Genomic DNA, 18505 nt, shown 5'->3' on the forward strand with positions numbered 1-18505 from the left:
CCTGCATTGATTTCATCTCAACAGAAGCTACAAAAAGCACATTAAATTGTTATCAGCATGTCACTCATTTCAAATGGAAAAAAGAGGTCCTTGTGGGGCAGTGTTTCCCAAGTTTGGACCTGTGTGGACTTCAACTCCTAGCAAAACTGGCTGATGTGATGATTCTTCGATACTTCGTCACCACGGAAGAGGATGAACTAGTTCCAGGCACATCTAGAGGGGAATTTGTCAATGGCTCCAAGCAGCCATCTAAGGGGGATTTGGGTGATGTACAGCTGCAGCAGGACAGCCCTGGGGCTTCAGGTGGAGAAAGCATGCAACAGTAGCCAGTCAGGGATGAGGAAGAGGAACTGTCTTCTGTACCTGACTCAAGAACGGGTAGGGCAGGGAAAAGGCAGGAGCAGAGAAGATCAGCCAGATTACTTGCAAGGAGGAAGCCTCGCCCTTCTTAATGGACTGCACCAGAAGCTGGTTATTTAGCACAGCAGACAGAGGGAAGCGATGCTGGGAATGACGTGTTCATTTCCTATCTGTGTGTTTTCTGGTCATTTAGGTTCTTGCCCAGCTTTGGATTGACACCATGCCTTGACTTGGATCATGCCTTGTGAACTCTGGACTTTTTTTGCCTCATGAATCTTTTTGTGTTGTGGGTTTAATTTTGCCTGGTGGGTTTATTTTGATTGGGAAACTTTCAAGGGCCTTATGGACTCATTGGCTATTCCTCTGTTGATTGATCTGGTTGTGGCTGGACTTAATTGGGGTAGTTCTAGGTTTTTTGGTGAAGGGAGTTGCTGGAGAATATTAATAAAATCACCAAACTACAGTTATGTGTGTCTGTGGAGATTCTCAGTCATCCAAGTCGTGGTTGTCCCAAAGGTGCTTTTTTTCAAGAAGCAACTGGAACTTTCTGGTTTTTCTTTGAAGATGAAGTTTTGCTTCTCATCCAAGAAGCCTCTTCAGCTCTGATGGTTAAGATCCTTCCGTTCCCCACCGTCTAATCAGAGCTGAAGAAGCTTCTTGGATGAGAAGCAAAACTTCATCTTCAAACAAAAACCAGAAAGTCCAGTTGCCTCTTGGTACAGGTAGGTAGGTGTGTGTGTGTGTGTGTGTGTGTGTGTGTGTGTGTGTGTGTAAAAGAGCAAAAGCGAGCGAGCAGGAGCTGGGGAATTGAAGTCCACACATCCCAAAATGATTAAGATTGGGAAAGAGTTGTATGGAATCTCTGGGTTGCTTCACTGTGTGTTTTTTTTCTCCAAGAGAAACATGCTCACCTGGCCAAAGCTGCCTGCAGTTCAGCCTCCTTCTTCGCCAGTGCTTGGCGGAGCTCCTCCAGCTGCTGTTGCAGCTCCACCACCTGTTCCTGCAGGTCGCCTGCCTCCCCGTCCAGCTTTCGTTTCAGCTTCTCCAGCTCCTGGCGGCCTTTTTCTTCCTTCTTGAGCCGATCTGGAAGGATGCGAAGAAAGAGAAATGGGAAAAATCAGATAAGAGAAAGGACTCACTGTATTTTGGTTCAGGATCACCTGCCTAGGAACATTAAATGGGTCAAAGCATTGTCTACCTGGGCCCAGAATTGCTCTATCTCAATGGGAAATGGCCCCTCTAGGATCCCATTCTCTATCTGCCTACCACAGATACTCTAATCTAGAACTAAACTAGGAATACTTTACATGCAAGTCATGAGATGCTGGCTTAGATGCCAAGGGATGAGGAACGGGCAACGTCCACTTTACCAGACCAAAGATCCATACTAAATATGATCTGGGTAGCTGATCACCGCAGCCTGCTCTGTTCTCTGGCATACCTTCCATGTCGGCGATGACAGCTTCATATTTATTGCGCAGTTTGCTCAGGCTCTTCACCTTCTCTTCCTCTTCTGCCATGTGAGAAGAGAACTCCGATAGGCGTTCTTCCATCAGCTTCCTCTCCTAGTGTAGGCAATAACCAGAAAGAGACGAGAATGAGTTTTCCAGTTGGGTACCATCATGCATCCTATTGGTCAATGTCCAGGCTCTTTATTGGTCTCCAGCTTCTTGAATGCAGCTTTCATCTCCCTTGCAGGGTTTTCAACAGCTCTACAGAAGATTTACCCACTGGCTATCATATCTAGCGATTATGACAATTGCAGTCTATCATGTTTGAAGGTGCACAAGAGTTAAGGAATTTGTTGTCTCCAGGGGCATGCCACTCTGCACTAGCAGTAACGGTTTAAGGTTCGGGCACTTTAAAGACTGCTTTCTCCAACATCATCCCACTCCTGATTTCAGATCAGCTTGGAAAACCTATCTATGGTCCCACTGGTAGTCTGGTTCATAACACAACGGCCTGGAGCAGGACCTTCTCATGGTAGTACTCCAGTTATGGTATTTTCTCCCAGAGAGATGTTCATGAGATGATCTTCTCTCATAAAGCGATTGAAAATAATCTTGTTTGTCCAAATACTCACCTAGGCAGCACTAACTAACCAACTCTTTCCGATCTAGGACAGTTAAATAGGGATACTCTTTGATAGCACTTGGAATGAGTGGCCATCAAGAAATTCCAAAGATATAGGTCAGCTTGGGAAGTTAAAAAAAATAAATCCCAGAAGGTGCTCATGGCAATCCATCTCTTCATATTGACAAGGATATGACACAGATGTGCCCATGAAGCCATCAGGAGCTGAGCTCAACCAAAGGAGAGCTTCTTTCATTTATGCTTTAGGTCAGGGGTTGGCAACCTTAAACACTCAAAGCGCCACAAAGGTTGTAACCGGAAGCCCCCCGTTCAATTCTGGAGCCGACTTGAAGTCCGTTTCCCCCACCATAGAGTTTCCTAGCGCAGTGTCCTTTTTCTTCTACCTGTCCTAACCAAAAGCTCTATCAATTGTCGAGCCAACCGGCGACAGGGAGCCGCAACAGAGGGATGAAACAGCCACATGCAGCTCCAGAGCCACAGGTTGCCGACCCCTGGTTTAGGCATTTAGAGGTTAAGAATTACTATAGGTCCAGACTGCCTTTAATTTTGTCATTGGTTTACTTTGTTTTTCTTACTTTGTAAAAAAAAAACACACACAAATTTATTTTTTTTAACGTCTTTATACACCCTTGTGGTTTTTTTAAGGTTTTTGCCACCTTCTCTTGTAAATTGCTCTGGGCTTCTTCTAGGAGTGAAAGCAGAAGCAAAATAAAATAGAAATAAATAAACAAGCGAACAGCACCGGTAAATTACCTACTTTTTCTAGCACAACTAGTTTGGATGACCAAAGATAGACCTCATATTTAATGAGGAGAGCCCACATAACAAAAAGCACACTCCAACACGTATGCATTTCCCTTCATGGCAAAATGGAACATCCACACTCACTTTATGCAACTTTGAATTTTGGTCTTCGAGCACCAGCAGATCCTCTTCCATCTTTTTCAGCTTGGCTTCTGTGCTGACTTTCTCCAGTTGCAGCTTTTGCCGAGCAGCCTCTTCTTCCTCCAGTTGCTCTTCAAGGTCCTAAGGAACAATGAGATACCCAAGGGGTGGTGGTGGGGTCAAAGGGATGGCGACGCTTATGAACCCAGTCCTGAGTTTTTCTAGATAAACAGCAAGCTTAGTAGATCTTTCTAAACTCGTGGTGTTATATTTATTCCATGGGAGAGCTAGAATCACATTGGGTTACTGCCTCCTCTCAATGGACGACCTCCAAATGTGTTTGACTAACATTTTAAAAATCATCCAGCCAACATAGTTATTAGCCGAGGATTGTTAGAGTTTAGTACAACATACATTTGGAAAGCTGGATTAAGAGTATAGGACAAGATCTGGTTCAAATGCTTAGTCCTAAATTCAGTGGGTAATTATGAAACAGTCTTTCTGTCTAACCTCACAGCTCTTGTGAAGATATAGCAGATAAGCTATGCACTTCACCATGTGCTTTGAGAGAAAATGTCATTAATAGCCTACAAAGCTTATCTAAACAAATACTTTTTGCCATTTTCTCAGAAAGGGCCTGAACCAAACAAAACTTTTTAGGAAGAAAGTTTCAGATGCCCAATGCCAGCATGAAAAAAAATCCCTATATTATGTAATGAATGATTTATACAAGATTATAGCTGTACGTGCTCATTGTTTTGCTATTGGAAGACTGATTTCTGAATCAAACTCTCATAAAATCAGGCAGGACTAGCATTTTCTATGACTGCACCTCTTTTTAGCCAACATGGTTTCCATACCTGAACATGCTGTTGCATCTTCTTCTTGTCTCCCTGCAGCTGCTGGCATCGCTCCTCCTCCTCTTCCACCCGTGACTCCAATTCATGCAGGATGTCCTCCAGTTCTTGCTTCCGTGCTGCCAACCGGGCCCGCATCTCCTCGGCTTCAGCAAACAGCTCCGTCTCAGCCTGCAGCTGCTCAGCCAGGATGGCTTTCTCCTCTGAGAGCTGTCACAAAAATAGGATCAAGAGAACCGAGCATGAAGTTCATGGAAGCTCTACTTCAGAGCACCATGATGGATGGGGCAGCTCTGTGATTTAAGCCTCTTGGATGAAGGTCTTCCTCCACCTCATTTCCTGAGGTTCTTTTATAGGTTGTCCTTGACTTATGAGCGGTTACCGAATTTTTCCGAGTATAAGACGCAGCTTTTTCCCTCAAAAAAGAGGGTGAAAATCTGGGTGTATCTTATACACTGAATACAGCATTTTTGGCCTACAGAAACCCCGCCCCCCTTTGCAAAAATGGCTGTGCAGAAAGTTTGGGAGGCTTTGCAAAGTGCTCCTGAGGGCTGGGGAGGGCAAAAACCAGCAAAAAATGGGCCATTTTGCTCATTTTTGGCCTGCCTGCAACCCCCAGGAGCACTATACAAGCCTCCCAAAGCTCTGCATGCCCCCCTTTTTTTCCAAAAAATGGTGCGTTTTTCCTTGTTCCCCCCTCCCCCCACAGCCCAAAGGAGCCCTATACAAGCCTCACAAATCTCTGCATGCCCTTTTTTCTTTTTCTTTTTGCAAAAAACGAGGCATGCAGAAGGTTTAGGAAGCCTGCAGAGTGCAAAAACTACCTCTTCAAAATCATGGTGTGTCTTTTACTCTGGTGCATCTTATACTGCGAAAAACACAGTACTTAGTGACCATTTGAACTTATGAAGACCCAGCTCAGAGCAACTTGAGACCTGGATTCAAAGTTCCAATGGTTGTCCCCCCACATAGTCACGTGACCAAACTTCAAGTGCTCAGCATCACAGCCCCATCTACAGCTGTTTGCGGTGTCCTGCGGTCACTTGATCATGTTTTATAGGAGTTTGCCAAAACCGGTACTTACTTCCAGTTTTTGGTGAGACCACACCTGTACGAAACCACTAGTTCGATTAAGAACCTTCACAAAAAAGGTTGTAAAAGAAGGCTGGTCATGTTTTTACCCCTGTCATGACTTACAACATGTTAGGCAGGCTCCATTGTGGATGTTAAGTCAAGGGCTACATGTAAACTGGAAATGCTGCATGGAAAATTAAGCTAGTGTGCTGCTACCCTCCTAGAGAGTCCTTGTTGTGGCCCACCAGCGCCCAGCAGAGCTGGTGGCAGACTCAGACAGTGAGGAGGTTGGGGAGAAACATGGGCCAGTCCTGGAGTCTGGGGAAGGTTCTGATGAGGGCTCTGTGTCAGAGGCAGAGTGGGGGCCAGAGCCAGATGCCAGTTATCAGCTGCCTTCGGAGTCAGATATCAGTGAAGCAGAAGAACAGCTGGAACCTGTTCCTGATGTGTGCATGTGCAGAGTTGCCAGGAGAAGGGAACAGCTAAGGAACAAGGGCCGACTTGAGAGTAAAGGCACAGGTAGATAGTGAATGGCCGCTCCTATAGGGAAAAAAGAGGAGCAAAAGGGGAGGGCTGTTTGCAAGAGACAATTAGTTCAATTCATTAGGGTGAAGATCTGTTCCTGACTTCTTGCCAAGTAATTGCTGCTACAGCATGATATTTGGAAGATATCAGCCTGGCAGCTCTGCAAGCCTAATAAAGGTCTGTAGTTGTGAAATCTCACAAAAGATGGTCTGTTTGCTGGGATTTTGCTGGAGAGGAATTCCCTTTAACCTAAATAAAAGAAGTTTTATTGGGACGAGGAGTCTGCTTCATGATCTTGGGAAGCCTAGGTCCAGGACAATCCCTTCAGAAGATGCTGGAAAGAGAGTCTCTGGCGTACAGGAACTGGGACAGAGGTAGGCTGAGGAAATGGAACACAACTCTCCAATGATAAGGGCTGATAGAGAAGGAAGGGAAGTGAGCAATCAAGATCAGGGATAATTAAAGTAATTAGCAGAATGGAGCAGGGGCTCAATGCAGGATGGTACCAGAATCTAGTCAGAAGTTTCCTGGCAAATCAAAAGAACCTTAGAACAGCTCAGAAAACTGAGAGAAAGAAAGAGAGAAGGGCGTAAGAAGAACAATCTCACAGATCAAGATGAAAAGTGACAAAGGAATGGATGAGAGCTCCATCTGTAGGAAGACGACAACCGTATGCTGGAGGGAAGTATGGCTGATATTCAATTATTCCTATTTACCTGTTGATATTTGTTTTCTAGTTCCTTAAGATCCATTTGGGTTTTTGTGTGCTTCTCTTGGACTTTCTGTAGTTCTACTGCCTTCGCTTGCATCACCTCATCCTGGCGTGTCACTTGCAACAGGGGCTTCACCTGGAAAACAAACATACAGTAAATGTTGAGGAAACAAAACTGAGGGAAGTTGTGCAAAATTTCAGTCTTGTATGCTATTCCATCAACTCTAACACTAGCCAGAGCATAGTAAACTCAAAATAGTAATGCAAGGTTGGAGGATGTGAAGAGATCTGGCCCACAGAATCACCAAGAGTCAGACATGACTGAATGGATATCTTCTTCTTCTTCTTCATGATGATAATCATTATCATCATGCTATCCCAAGCTTATTTCCTTTCTGACTAAATTTCATGACCAGAAGGGGTCAAGGAAGTACCAGGAGGACAGGGACCTGTGCAAAACTTACAACATGACTTTTCCGAGGATTTCATTGGCTTTCCCCCAAACTGGGTTTCCACTGCCTCCTTCTGAGATTTTTTTCTAACTTCCCAATCTAGAATTGTAACTAAAAATGTTCCCTTCTATACAATATGTGAAAGGAGAAAATAGTCCTGTCCCAGGAACCTTGTAGTTTGGGGGAATGATTTGTGGCTCTATAAATCTATGAGATGTTCAGTTTTCTTCAATTTAGTAGATGTGAAATAGCTAGCACAATGTCCCGTCCTCTCCCATCCATCCTATCCATCGATCCTATCCATTCCTCCTTCCATCCCTCCTTCTATCCATCCATCTGTCTGTCCATCCGTCCATCCATCCTTCTATCCATCCCTCCTTCTATCCATCCATCCATCTGTCCATCCATCCACCCTTCTATCCATCCTTCCATCCATCCATCCTATCCATCCATCCATCCTTCTATCCATCCTAACCATCCATCGATCCTTCTATCCATCCTATCCATCTGTCCATCCTTCCATCCATCCTATCCATCGATCCTATCCATCCGTCCATTCTTCTATCCATCCTTCCATCCATCGTTTAGAAGCCACTCAAAATGCTTTTTAGAAATCCAGACATTCCTGTCTGCTTTCCCACTTTTCACCACCCGATCTTGCAATGATATGATCTCCTATCTAGCAACAGGTGCCCTTTTGCAGATCTAACCACCTTGACTCTCACCTTGGTAAACAGGCGCCACCACTGCCAATGGCGCAGTTTGAGGTAGGCTGCACAGTTGCGTTGCATAACTTTGAGGGCGCTCATCTGCTGCTGCTTTTTCATGAAAGCTCTAGGAGATGAGGAGGGGAAAGACCATCCATGAGTCTCATGATTACCACACTGACAGCCATGTTTAGGAAGTTAAATGTGCCTGTGATGAGACTACAACATTCCTTTCCTCTCTCCTTTACCAAAAGAAAAAGTCCATATAATTTACATTTAATATGGGCCGGATTTAAAAAAAGAAAAGGGGATATGATAAAGGGAGAATTAAATCTACTGTGGGTAATGCTTGATGTGACTGCAATGGAACCTGCCTGTCACAGTCATAAGTTGTAAATTATAAATTGGGTCACCCATATGAACTACTCTATTTTATGACCTTTTTTGCCATGATTGTTAAGTGACACACACACACCCCAGTCATTAAGCAAACCAATGCTTCAGTACGGGCCAATTTTGCTGAAAACCAGAAGTAAATGCTGTTTTTTTGCAAAAATATCATAAAATATGGTCATGTGACCACAGGATGCTGCAAATGGCCAAAGTGTGGGTTGGTTGCCAGCATCTGACATGTAGTCACATGACCCATGGGGTGTGGCCATCAGAACTTTGGAAATAGGTTATAATTAACCCTAGGGAATTCCTTTGTAACTTCACACATTCACTAAGTGACCAGTTGTAAAGTCAAGGGCTACCTGTAAATCTGTTAAAGTTATCAATTATGGACTATTATAAAAGAGAATTTTATCTTTTAGGGGACAGTTCTATCATGTCTTCTTTAGGGAATTAGGAAACTGTGGGTTTTCAGATGCTACCAAACCTATTTATTTATTAAACTTATATGCCACCCATCTCACCAGAGGCAACTCTAAGCAGCTTAATAGGCATTGCTGATGGCTAGAGCAGTAATGGTTAATCTTTTTCTCTGCGTGTGCATGTGCATGCCCACACCCATAATGCAATGCGCCCTCCATGCATGCATTACCCCCACACTTTCCCCCAATCCCCACACATGCTCCCCCCACGCATGCAACCCCCCTCATGCCTCATTTTGAGCCTAGCAAGCCTCCCAGAAGCCTCCTGAAATCAAAAATGTGGCACGATCCCCCACCCCCTGCACTGGGGGTCGGCCGGCCCCCCGAAAATCAGCTGGCCAATGGGAGACAGGCACACATGTGCAGTGGAGCTGAGCAACAGCTCGCATGCCATAGGTTTGCCATCACGGGATTTGAGCTTCTCCCGTCCCAGCTTCACGCCTATGATGCTTCTGGTTCAGTCTTCTATTTAAAAAAATAATCAAGTAACAAGGCAGAGAGAAGTCCTAGTCTGAAAGTTCAGGAAGATGGATTCCATCAACATTGGGAAGTCTGTTTTGGATCCTTCTGTCCATGCTTTTAGATCCAGTTCATAATTCAACCCAGTCCCTGCTCAGTGCTCACTTGCGAGCTAGGTATCCCCTGGCCGCTGCTTGGAAGGACACGATTATATCTGTAATCTTCAGGTCTCGTTCCTCTTCCAGGTGCGCCAAGACACCAGCCCGGAAGAAGATCTTACTCTGGCCAATGCGGTAGAGATTAGGGTCCAGCTCCAAAGCCTTGATCTGGAATGACAAAAGAGCAGAAGAGGATAAGGGACCCATTCAAACCACCCTGGGAGCGAACTCATTTTAGCCCAGGCTGCCTTGACGGTTCTATCAAGCTAGCCTGACACCTACCATACGCTCACAGGCCTGTTTCCCATCCATGAAGCCTTTGGGAATGGCATTTGGTGTCAGGATCTCGTATCTGTTGAGGAATGTGGGGGGAAAAATATGGATTACTTTTCGACCTTTAGCCTCCTTGCATATAATTTATCTCTATTCGTTTGGTTTTTAATTTCACCTTTCCCACAGAGAAGAGCGGCTCGTCTTCCATTTTAACAGTCACAACAGCTACCATTATTGGGCTGAGAGACAGCAACTGCCTGAAAGTCAGTGAGGTTGGACTTCAATCTATCTTTCCCTGGTCCAAATCCAACATTTTAACACTGGCACGCAGCAAAATAGGAGACACTTAGGCCTGAGTATCAAATGGAAGTCACAAATGGCATCTCTAACCTCTAAAAACATTAAGGCCGAAGATAAAATCCTAAAAGACCGAGATCTGTTTTGGCCTTCTTGCTTATGTCCCCTTTTGCTGAAAATCTATCACCAAAATGCCGTACCTTTGGCGGAATTCCTGAAAGATAATACGATTGGGGAATCCCTGGCGGCAGATGCGAATTCCCTCTAGGACTCCATTGCAACGCAGCTGGTCCAGTACAAGATGTGGCTCCAGTTTTCCAGCCTGCAACAGGTGTCAAGGAAAGGACGTGTGAGAAAAGGAGCCACAACAGGGTCTATCTCTGAAGAATCTGGGCGGGGATTCCTCAGCACTCTAGAGTCAGCCACTAATGATATCACTTCTTGTTTTTTTCTGATTTCTTTTCCATGTTTATTGTCAACTTTTTTGCAGATAGCTCGAGGCACACTGCTCACATTCATAACAATTTTGAGAGATAAATGAGGCTGAAGATACATGGCTGATTAATTCTGTAGAGTGAGTGAGAATTCAGCCCTAGGCTTCCTTTGATTCAAATTCAATATTCCCATATTATATCACATATATTCTTTTACGCTCAAAAGATACACACAATAGTTTTTAACACAAAAGACACTCAATCAGGCTAATTATTTCACCTTCAAGATTTTTTTCTCACAAGGAAGAGTACTACCAAGGGCTGAATATAGGTCCTTCTTGACTTATGGCAGTTTACCATATTTTTCAGAGTATAAGACGCACCATGATTTTGAAGAGGTAAATTTTTAAAAAAGTTTTTGCACTCTGCAGGCCTTCCAAGCCCTCTGCATGCCTCATTTTTTGCAAAAAAAAAAAGAGGGGGGGCATGCAGAGCCTTGGGAGGCTTGTAGAGGACTCCTGGGGGCTTGGGGGGGGAACAAGCAAAAAACGACCCGTTTTTCGCAAAAACAGGCCATTTTTTTCTCAAAAAAAAAAAAAAAAGGACATGCAGAGGCTTTGGGAGGCTTGTAGAGTACTCCTGAGAGCTGGGGGGGGGGTTTGCCCTCTCCAGCCCTCAGGAGCACTTTGCAAGCCTCCCAAACCCTCTGCATGTCCATTTCTGCAAAGAGGGTGTGGAATGGTGTATTCAGGGTATAAGACGCACCCAGTTTTTCACCCTCTTTTTTGAGGTCCGTCTTATACTCCGAAATATACGGTACTTAGTGACTGAACTTACAACAGACTTCCCAGGGGGATGGGGGACACTTACAATGTGGTTCCAAAATTCCAACAGCTGTCCCCCCCGTTCCCCCCCCCCCCCGGCATGGTCATGTGAGTGCATCTCAAGTACTTGGCAACAAGCCTGCATGTATGGTCATTTACCATATTCTGTGGTCACATGACCATATTTTATAACAATTTTGCCAAAATCCAGCATTTACTTATGATTTGCAGCCAAACTGTCCCTTAACATACCATTGGCTAACTTAACACTGCATTTACTTAACAATGAGTAAAAAGGTCTGCAAAAAAAGGTCAGAAAATTGGGTCGATCATTTGGATGAGCTGTTTTACGACTGCCACGACTTACAACCATGATGGGCGGTCGCCATTATGGTTGGAAGTTGTGGATTACCAGTACTCCCCTGTTACATAGGCATGTGAAGCTTTTGCTTGGTTAAGATTTGGTGTTGTTAGCTCACGAATGGGCAATTAATTTTCCATGGGTGACATGAGAAACTGGGACTGCTGTAAAGGGCCAGACCAATAGCGGAGTGAATGTGCAAAGGCGTGCATGTAAATTGAAAAAAAAAAAAGGACGTCACCTTCAAAATTTAAAGGAATTCATATGGGCTGCACAGGGACAATCATAAAATGCCCAGCTCTGTTAGCTACTAACTAACAACACTGTAGGCTTGGACTGTATTGGATCACTAGAGGTGATGTGATAGTAGCCTTTCAATATCTAAGGGACTGCCACAAAGAAGAGAGGCTCAATCTACTCTCCAGAGCAGGGTCTCCAACCTTGGCCACTTTAAGACTTGTGGACTTCAATTTTCAGAATTCCTCAGCCAGCAAAACTGAGGAATTCTGGGACTTGAAGTCCACAAGTCTTAAAGTGGCTAAGGTTGGAGATCCCTGCTCCAGAGCACCTGAAGGCAGGATAAGACACAATGGATGGAAGCTGATCAAGGAGAGAAGCAACTTGGAACTGAGGAGGAATTTCCCTGACGGTTAGAACAATTAATCAGTGGAACAACTTCCCTCCAGAACTTCTGGTGCTCCACCATTGGGGGATTTTAAGAAGAGATTGGACAGCCATTTGTCTGAAATGGTACTAGGGTCTCCTGCTTGAGCAGGAGGTTGGACTAGAAGACCTCCAAGGTCCTTCCAACTCTGTTATTCTGTATCAAGAAAAAGCCTTCCCACGTTTGTGTAACAGGGGAGATCTTAAGATCTTTTGATATGTCTAAGAAAAACGAATGGTCAACATCTTTCATGGCTTCCTTCAGACAATGAATGAATGTATCCCAGGCCCTAAAGTTCCCACTCACTCTTTTCTCATGGTTGGGTATGATGCACCGCACAAAGTTGGGGTTGGTATTGCGCAAGGTTGACATAAGTTTGGAGAGAGATTCCTTATACAGCTGTCCTACAGTCCGGAACATTCCTTTCTTTGTCTTGTAGGAGGCGCCAAAGGCCAGGTCTCCCATCCCGCTTACTTGGTCCAGACCCACAATCCGATCCACTAGGGAGAAGGAGAAAAGGCTTTTGATCTCTCCATCCTATTCCCTATATTGAAATTCCAAAAACATGTCTATTTCCTCAGTTTCCAATCTCCATCTCAAGTAAACATACATCTATGGGAGTTATCCTGTGAGGAGCAGAAGTTACCCAATTATCGAACTACATTGCATTTAAAACTAAAGGACTAGATAGGAGATACAGACAGTTTGGATTGGGGTGAGGCAATATGGCCACATCAAACCCACCCAGTACTCCTTTGCAATTTCCAGAATGAATGAACAGATTGGAGAGTTTAAAGCGGTGTTTTTTTTCAATCTTGGCAACTTTAAGAACACTTCACTTGATCTTAGCTAAAAGATCAAGAAGCCACGGCAAGTTTAAGATTCGTGGACTTCAATTCCCAGAATTCCCCATCCAGTTTTGCTGGGTGGGGAATTCTGGGAATTGAAGTCCACACATCTTAAAGTTGCCAAGGTTGGGAAACACTGGCTTAAAGCATCAGGCACCCCATAATCACTACAAATATCTAATATTTTGGCCAAAAATAATAGTGCTGCGCATTCTGATGATATCATGACATTCCAAGTTATAACGTCTGCCTTTTAGGGACTTGTTTTTAAAAAGTATGACCTTGAGACAGTCCAGTCCTGTAAGATTTCCAAGCGAGCTCCTTTAAGATTTTGGACAGGCACCTACCTACCTGTCTCCATTTCTGAAGCCACTTAATTTAAATTGTAAGCAGCATGGAAGCTAATATGTTGTAAATATTATTCATCAATAAAAGAATTGATTTCTCTCAGTAGTACCTGGTTCTTGGTACTAATAAGTCATTAATCTGACACTACAAACTGCATGTAGAATTGCTATTTTCATTCTACACTAGCAGGTATGGGGACATTGTTTATTTTTGTGCATTTATGACTTACCAAAATAGCAATGAATAGAGAAAACCTTCCCCTGTCATTTAAGAAACTGTCCATATTGAATTACATGATCAAACTTTCTTCAGTAGGAAAAACAAGGAATAAACATTGGGAAACATGGCAAGTTTGCAGGTAGTCTTCGACTTATGACCACTTGTTTAGTGACCATTCAGAGTTACCAAGGCATTGAAAAAAGTGACTTACAATCTCACACTTAGAAACTTTGCACCATTCCCATGATCACATGACCCAAATGCAGGCACTTGGCAACTGGCATATGTTTATGATTGTCCCAGGGTCATGTAATTGTCATTTGTGACTTTCCCAGCATGCTTCTGACAAGCAAAGTCAATGGGGGAAGCTGGATTTTTTTAATGACCACTTAATAACTGCCATGATTCACTTAACTATGGCAAAAAAGGCTGTAAAATTGGGCGTAATTTACTTAACAACTGCATTCCTTTAGCAATGGAAATTCTGGGCCCATTTATGGTTGTAAGTCAAGGACTGCCTGTACAAATCAATGATAAAAAGTATTTGAATATCCATTCACGAAATATCCTCATCTAAAAAGTGACTTTAAAAAGTGCAGGAAACAGAGTTTTGAATAAAGAGAGATGATGGTACTTTAGCCCAAGCAGATCAGTCAAAAGAAAAGAGAGTGGAAAAAGTTTTGGAACTTTAATTCTCAAGTTCATTAACAATTTTTAAATGGCTTTTCCAAAACACCTTAACTTGAGGTTCATCCCTATTTAAGTGAATGGGATTTAGCTCTGTATTTAATTCAGCAAATTAAATCCCAAATTAAGACGAACCGATGCATGTCTGGCTGTTCCCTAGGACAGACCTGCCACCTTTCTGACCACATGCAGGCATGTCTTGCATGTTGAAAGGAAGAAACGTACTTTCGGCTGGAACCTGAGATGCCACGGCATAGCTGTCAAAGAAATAAACCTTCTGTATATTCTGGATCTCTGGCGACAGGACAGGACAGAAGAGGCAAGTGGAGAGAAGGGGAGGATAAGGTTTCACAAGATCATCCATTACAGGACAGAAGAAGTGGAACAAGAAAGAAGAGAAACAGCAAATAGCAGAGTGGTTAGTATCAGCAGTGACAAAGATTTTCACGCACGAGAAGTCATGTTCGCATACAATACAATCAGCAAGCTATCTCTTATTCACAGGCAACACATATTAGGAAGGCAAGCAGATACAGGTTACAGAAGGACTCCAACCCTCTTACCATCTTTCCACAGTTCAGCAGTGAACTTGTCTGTGCTCTGGTGAAGGAGAGTGGCCACATTGTCATTCAAAGGGTCCATATTTTTCATGAGCCACTCGTCCGCTTTGTAGTCAACCTTTCAATGGAAAACAGGGAGGAGGAGGAGGAGGAGGAAGACGAGAAAGGATCAAAAGGTTAAACAACGTCAGAACCGTTCTTCGTAGCAAATCCACCTGGTCTTGTACTGCAGCCCTCCACTTGCGACAGTTTGTGTATCGACTGTCTGAACTTGTGACAGTGCTGAAAAAAGCGACTTACAATCGGTCCTCGCACTTACGACCGTGGCGCTGTATCTGCAGTCACATGATCAAAGCTTGGGCACTTGGAATGCATTTATAATGGCTTCAATGTCCCTGGGTCACCTAATCAGCATTGGCAACCTTCCCAATAACAAAAGTCTTATTTGCGTAATAAAGGTTGTTTTACATAGAATATGTAGAATGTTACGTATATATAGCATGAAGAAAAAAGATGTATGAAATAATATAAATGGATATATATGTGTGTGTGTGTGTGTGTGTGTGTGTGTGTGTTATAGCTATACAAGACTTATTTGTACAGATAAAAGAATCACAACAGATATGTAAAAGAAGTGTAATGTGTTGCAAAGATGTGAAGATGTAAGCAAAAAAAAAAGTTTAAAAAAAAAGGCTAAGCCTTAATCAATTCAGTGTAAATGAAGCTGGAAAAGTGCTGTTAGAGTTCCTATAATTCTGTATTTGCCATAGACTTGTATTAAAGATATTTTATTGAATTGTGTTTTTTTTAAAAAGAAAGAAAAGTCAATGGAAGACACTGGGATTGCTTAGCAACTGCATGATTCACTTAACTACCATGTTGGTTTGCTTAATGACTGTGGCAAAAAAAAATAAGGTGCAAATGACTTAGTGGCCACCTCACTTTGCAGTGGAAGTTTTGGTCTGAACTGTGATAATAAGTTGAGGATTGTCTGTACTGTCTATTCCCATGATGGTGAACCTGTGGCACTTGTGCCCAAAGTAGCACGCGAAGCCATATTGTGTAGCACGCACGGCCTTGCCTATTTATTTTCGGGGTTTCTGGTGTGCATGCATGCATGATGATCAGTTGCCCTTTGTGTGCGTGGCAGTGCCAAAAACCTGTATGTGCAGAACTGTTGGGTACTCATGTGTACCAGAACCCAGAAGTTTGGCTTTTCCGGAGCACGATCACTTCATGCATGCGGCAGTGCTAAAAACCGCCCTGTGCATGCGCGCCAGCAAGCTGATCTTCGGGTGTCCATGCAACGCCAGAACCCGGAAGTTCGGCTTTTCCAGAGCGCAGCCCTGATGAGTGTGGGCACACGATGTTTCCGTGCAACCTTTTCGGCACTCAGTGCCAAAAAGGTTCACCATCACTGGATTCTATTCTATCATTCTTCAGCTAATATTATCCAAAGGCGTTGAGATTTCACAACATAGAATTTCAAAGGCTCCAGCAATTAATTACAGTCCAGAGTGGTATAAAATGCAAGAGAAACAGTTTTTAGTCTTCTCTTAAGCATGAAAGCCAATGGATGACCTCAAATCAGTCACTCCCTCTCAGCCCTGATCAGCAACAAACTTTGTTCGCAGGCTGGCTGAAAAATAAAGCCTCTCATCACATCACTGGTAATTTTGCTGCGTGAACGAGGCAAGTGCAATGGAAAACGAAATGGGTCCATCCTGCAATTCAGCAGGGCAAACTCCAAAAAGAAGAAAGAAAAACAACAACTGGGCAAATGAATGGAAGAAAAACTAAGAGAAAACCATGCTTTCTGCAAAACAGCTGTTCTCTGGGTTCTTTAGTTGGGCTATCTCAGAATCTTGATGCTATCTCAGATTCTCTGAATGGAAATTTAATTTGAAAGCCTCAGCTATCATAGTAAGCTACCAGCATTTGCCAACATTAGAGAATTTCAATTTTGGGTCCTCAGCTGTGATAAGACTACAACTGTCCATGGTTGCTTGCTTCAGATAATAACAAGTCATAGTCCAATACATCTGAAAGGACTCAGTTTGGGAAAGGCAGTGAACATGGAAGTGCCAGTGAAAAGGAAAAGGAGTCGACGGAAGTTGCAACTTACTCTGCCAGCATAATGGATGATGCAGAAGTCAGCTTTATCCCGCAGCTGTCGGGGTTTCTGGAATTTGGGATGGGACCCTTGCTCCTGGGAAACCTTTTCCACAAAGCTCTTATCGGTGGCTTTAGGGAACCAGCACTCTTCATCTAGCAGAGCTAGCAGCCCAGGAGGGTTTGCCTGGGAGAAAGCAAGGTAGACCCAAACCATTAGAAAGATTCCAAGGGCTATAGGTAACTTGGACAGAGCACGGGAGAAAATGAGTTACAAAAGGAACAGCAATTGCATCATGCCTGAGATATTAGGCAAATAATTGTCTTCCACTGTGGGCTATTTACGGATAACATGGAAGTTTACGATCCAAGTTAAAGATCTGATTTTGACTCTCACCCAGAGGTGGTACGCTGCCGGTTCGCACCAGTTCAGGCGAACCAGTAATGGCGGCGTCGCGAGGCTCCACCCATCCACCCTGATGTCATCACAGACCTTCTGCACATGTGCGCTACCGCTACCGAACCGGAAGTGAAGAGAATACCATTCCCACCCCAAAGAATACTTTCAGAAAACCACCCCACCAGCAAGGACAATAAAGAGGTGCAACAACCACTGAAGAGGAGAAGGTTCTCTGAAGAGCTGGAGGCCATGTTTTCTTGGCCCTCCACATGTAACAACTTCACAGCATCCCAGATCACTCACTGGTCTCTCAATGAGGTCAATGCAGGGTTGAAGGTCCAAGCCGAAGTCAATGAAATTCCACTCAATGCCTTCCCGTTGGTATTCTTCCTGCTCTAGCACAAACATTGTGTGATTGAAGAGCTGCTGGAGCTTTTCATTGGTGTAGTTGATGCAGAGTTGTTCAAAGGAGTTCAGCTGCAGAAGGGAGAGAGTGGTGGAAAAGAAAACATTCACAGGGGATTCAACATATGATGCATTTTACTGTGCATTTTACTGAGAAAACGGTGTTTTCTCCCTGTGAATCTATTGACATGTCAAGATAAGCCTCTTTGTCATTCACTCTGTCAGTAAAGTTTGCTGGGTGACAATGCCCAGGATAAGGCTATCAAGGAAGCTGTCTCTCCAAGAACATCCACCAGTATACTTCTCAAAGTCTCCCTTGCAGAATACGAAGACAATTGGCCTAGAGCAGGGGTCAGCAAACTTAAACACTCAAAAAGCCATTTGGACCCATAGAAAAGAAAACACCGGGAGCCACTAAGGTCCTAACCGGAAGCCCAGTGTTCAATTGTGGAGCTGACCGGAAGTTCAGTTCCCCCACCATAGAATCTCCTCTTAGTGCGGCCTACTTTTTCCTCTACCTGTCATAACCGAAAGCCCTATCAATTGTGGATACAACTGGAAAACTCTTCCATTGCCATAGAGTTTTCTCCTGGTGCCCACCGAAAGCTCCTCTCAAAATTGTGGTGCCAACCGATGACAGAGCCACAGCAGAGGGAGGAAAGAGCCACATGCAGCTCCAGAGCTGCAGACCCCTGGCCTAGAATCTCTACTGGGAAGAATTACAGCTCTGAATCAGAGGAAATGGTTCAGCTGAAACTTATGGATTTAGTTAAAGAGAAGATCAACAACACAATTGGAAGGAAAGGATTGAAAACAGCTTTGCAGATACAGAGGTGGTATTCAGCAGGTTCTGACCAGTTCTGGAGAACTGGTAGCAGAAATTTTAAGTAGTTCAGAGAACCAGAAAATACCACC

The 18505-nt window shown here is 43.8% G+C and overlaps 1 protein-coding gene across 11 annotated transcripts in view; it reads right to left on the minus strand.

The window, feature by feature from the left end:
• The window catches only part of LOC106553386 (myosin-10), an 87384-nt gene that overhangs the window by 34406 nt on the left and 34473 nt on the right, over positions 1–18505 (minus strand). For 7 of the 11 annotated variants that reach the window (XM_087713939.1, XM_087713938.1, XM_014071864.2 and 4 more), the window contains 13 exons: positions 17489–17662; positions 16799–16972; positions 14677–14791; positions 12318–12511; positions 9929–10050; positions 9441–9510; positions 9166–9326; positions 7685–7793; positions 6512–6643; positions 4200–4406; positions 3343–3480; positions 1802–1925; positions 1272–1443 (listed from right to left, as the gene is read on the minus strand). In XM_087713939.1, the coding sequence (XP_087570065.1) occupies positions 1272–1443; positions 1802–1925; positions 3343–3480; positions 4200–4406; positions 6512–6643; positions 7685–7793; positions 9166–9326; positions 9441–9510; positions 9929–10050; positions 12318–12511; positions 14677–14791; positions 16799–16972; positions 17489–17662 (1892 nt within the window). Of the gene's footprint in view, positions 1–1271; positions 1444–1801; positions 1926–3342; positions 3481–4199; positions 4407–6511; positions 6644–7684; positions 7794–9165; positions 9327–9440; positions 9511–9928; positions 10051–12317; positions 12512–14338; positions 14408–14676; positions 14792–16798; positions 16973–17488; positions 17663–18505 lie in introns of all 11 variants that reach the window. The other 4 variants (XM_087713933.1, XM_087713934.1, XM_087713932.1 and 1 more) reach the window with 1 other exon arrangement.

The sequence above is a fragment of the Thamnophis sirtalis genome, unplaced genomic scaffold (genome assembly GCF_051295495.1).
Source record: "Thamnophis sirtalis isolate CommonGarterSnake01/CBP01778 unplaced genomic scaffold, rThaSir2_p1.2 scaffold_4, whole genome shotgun sequence".
Lineage (NCBI taxonomy): Eukaryota > Metazoa > Chordata > Lepidosauria > Squamata > Natricidae > Thamnophis > Thamnophis sirtalis.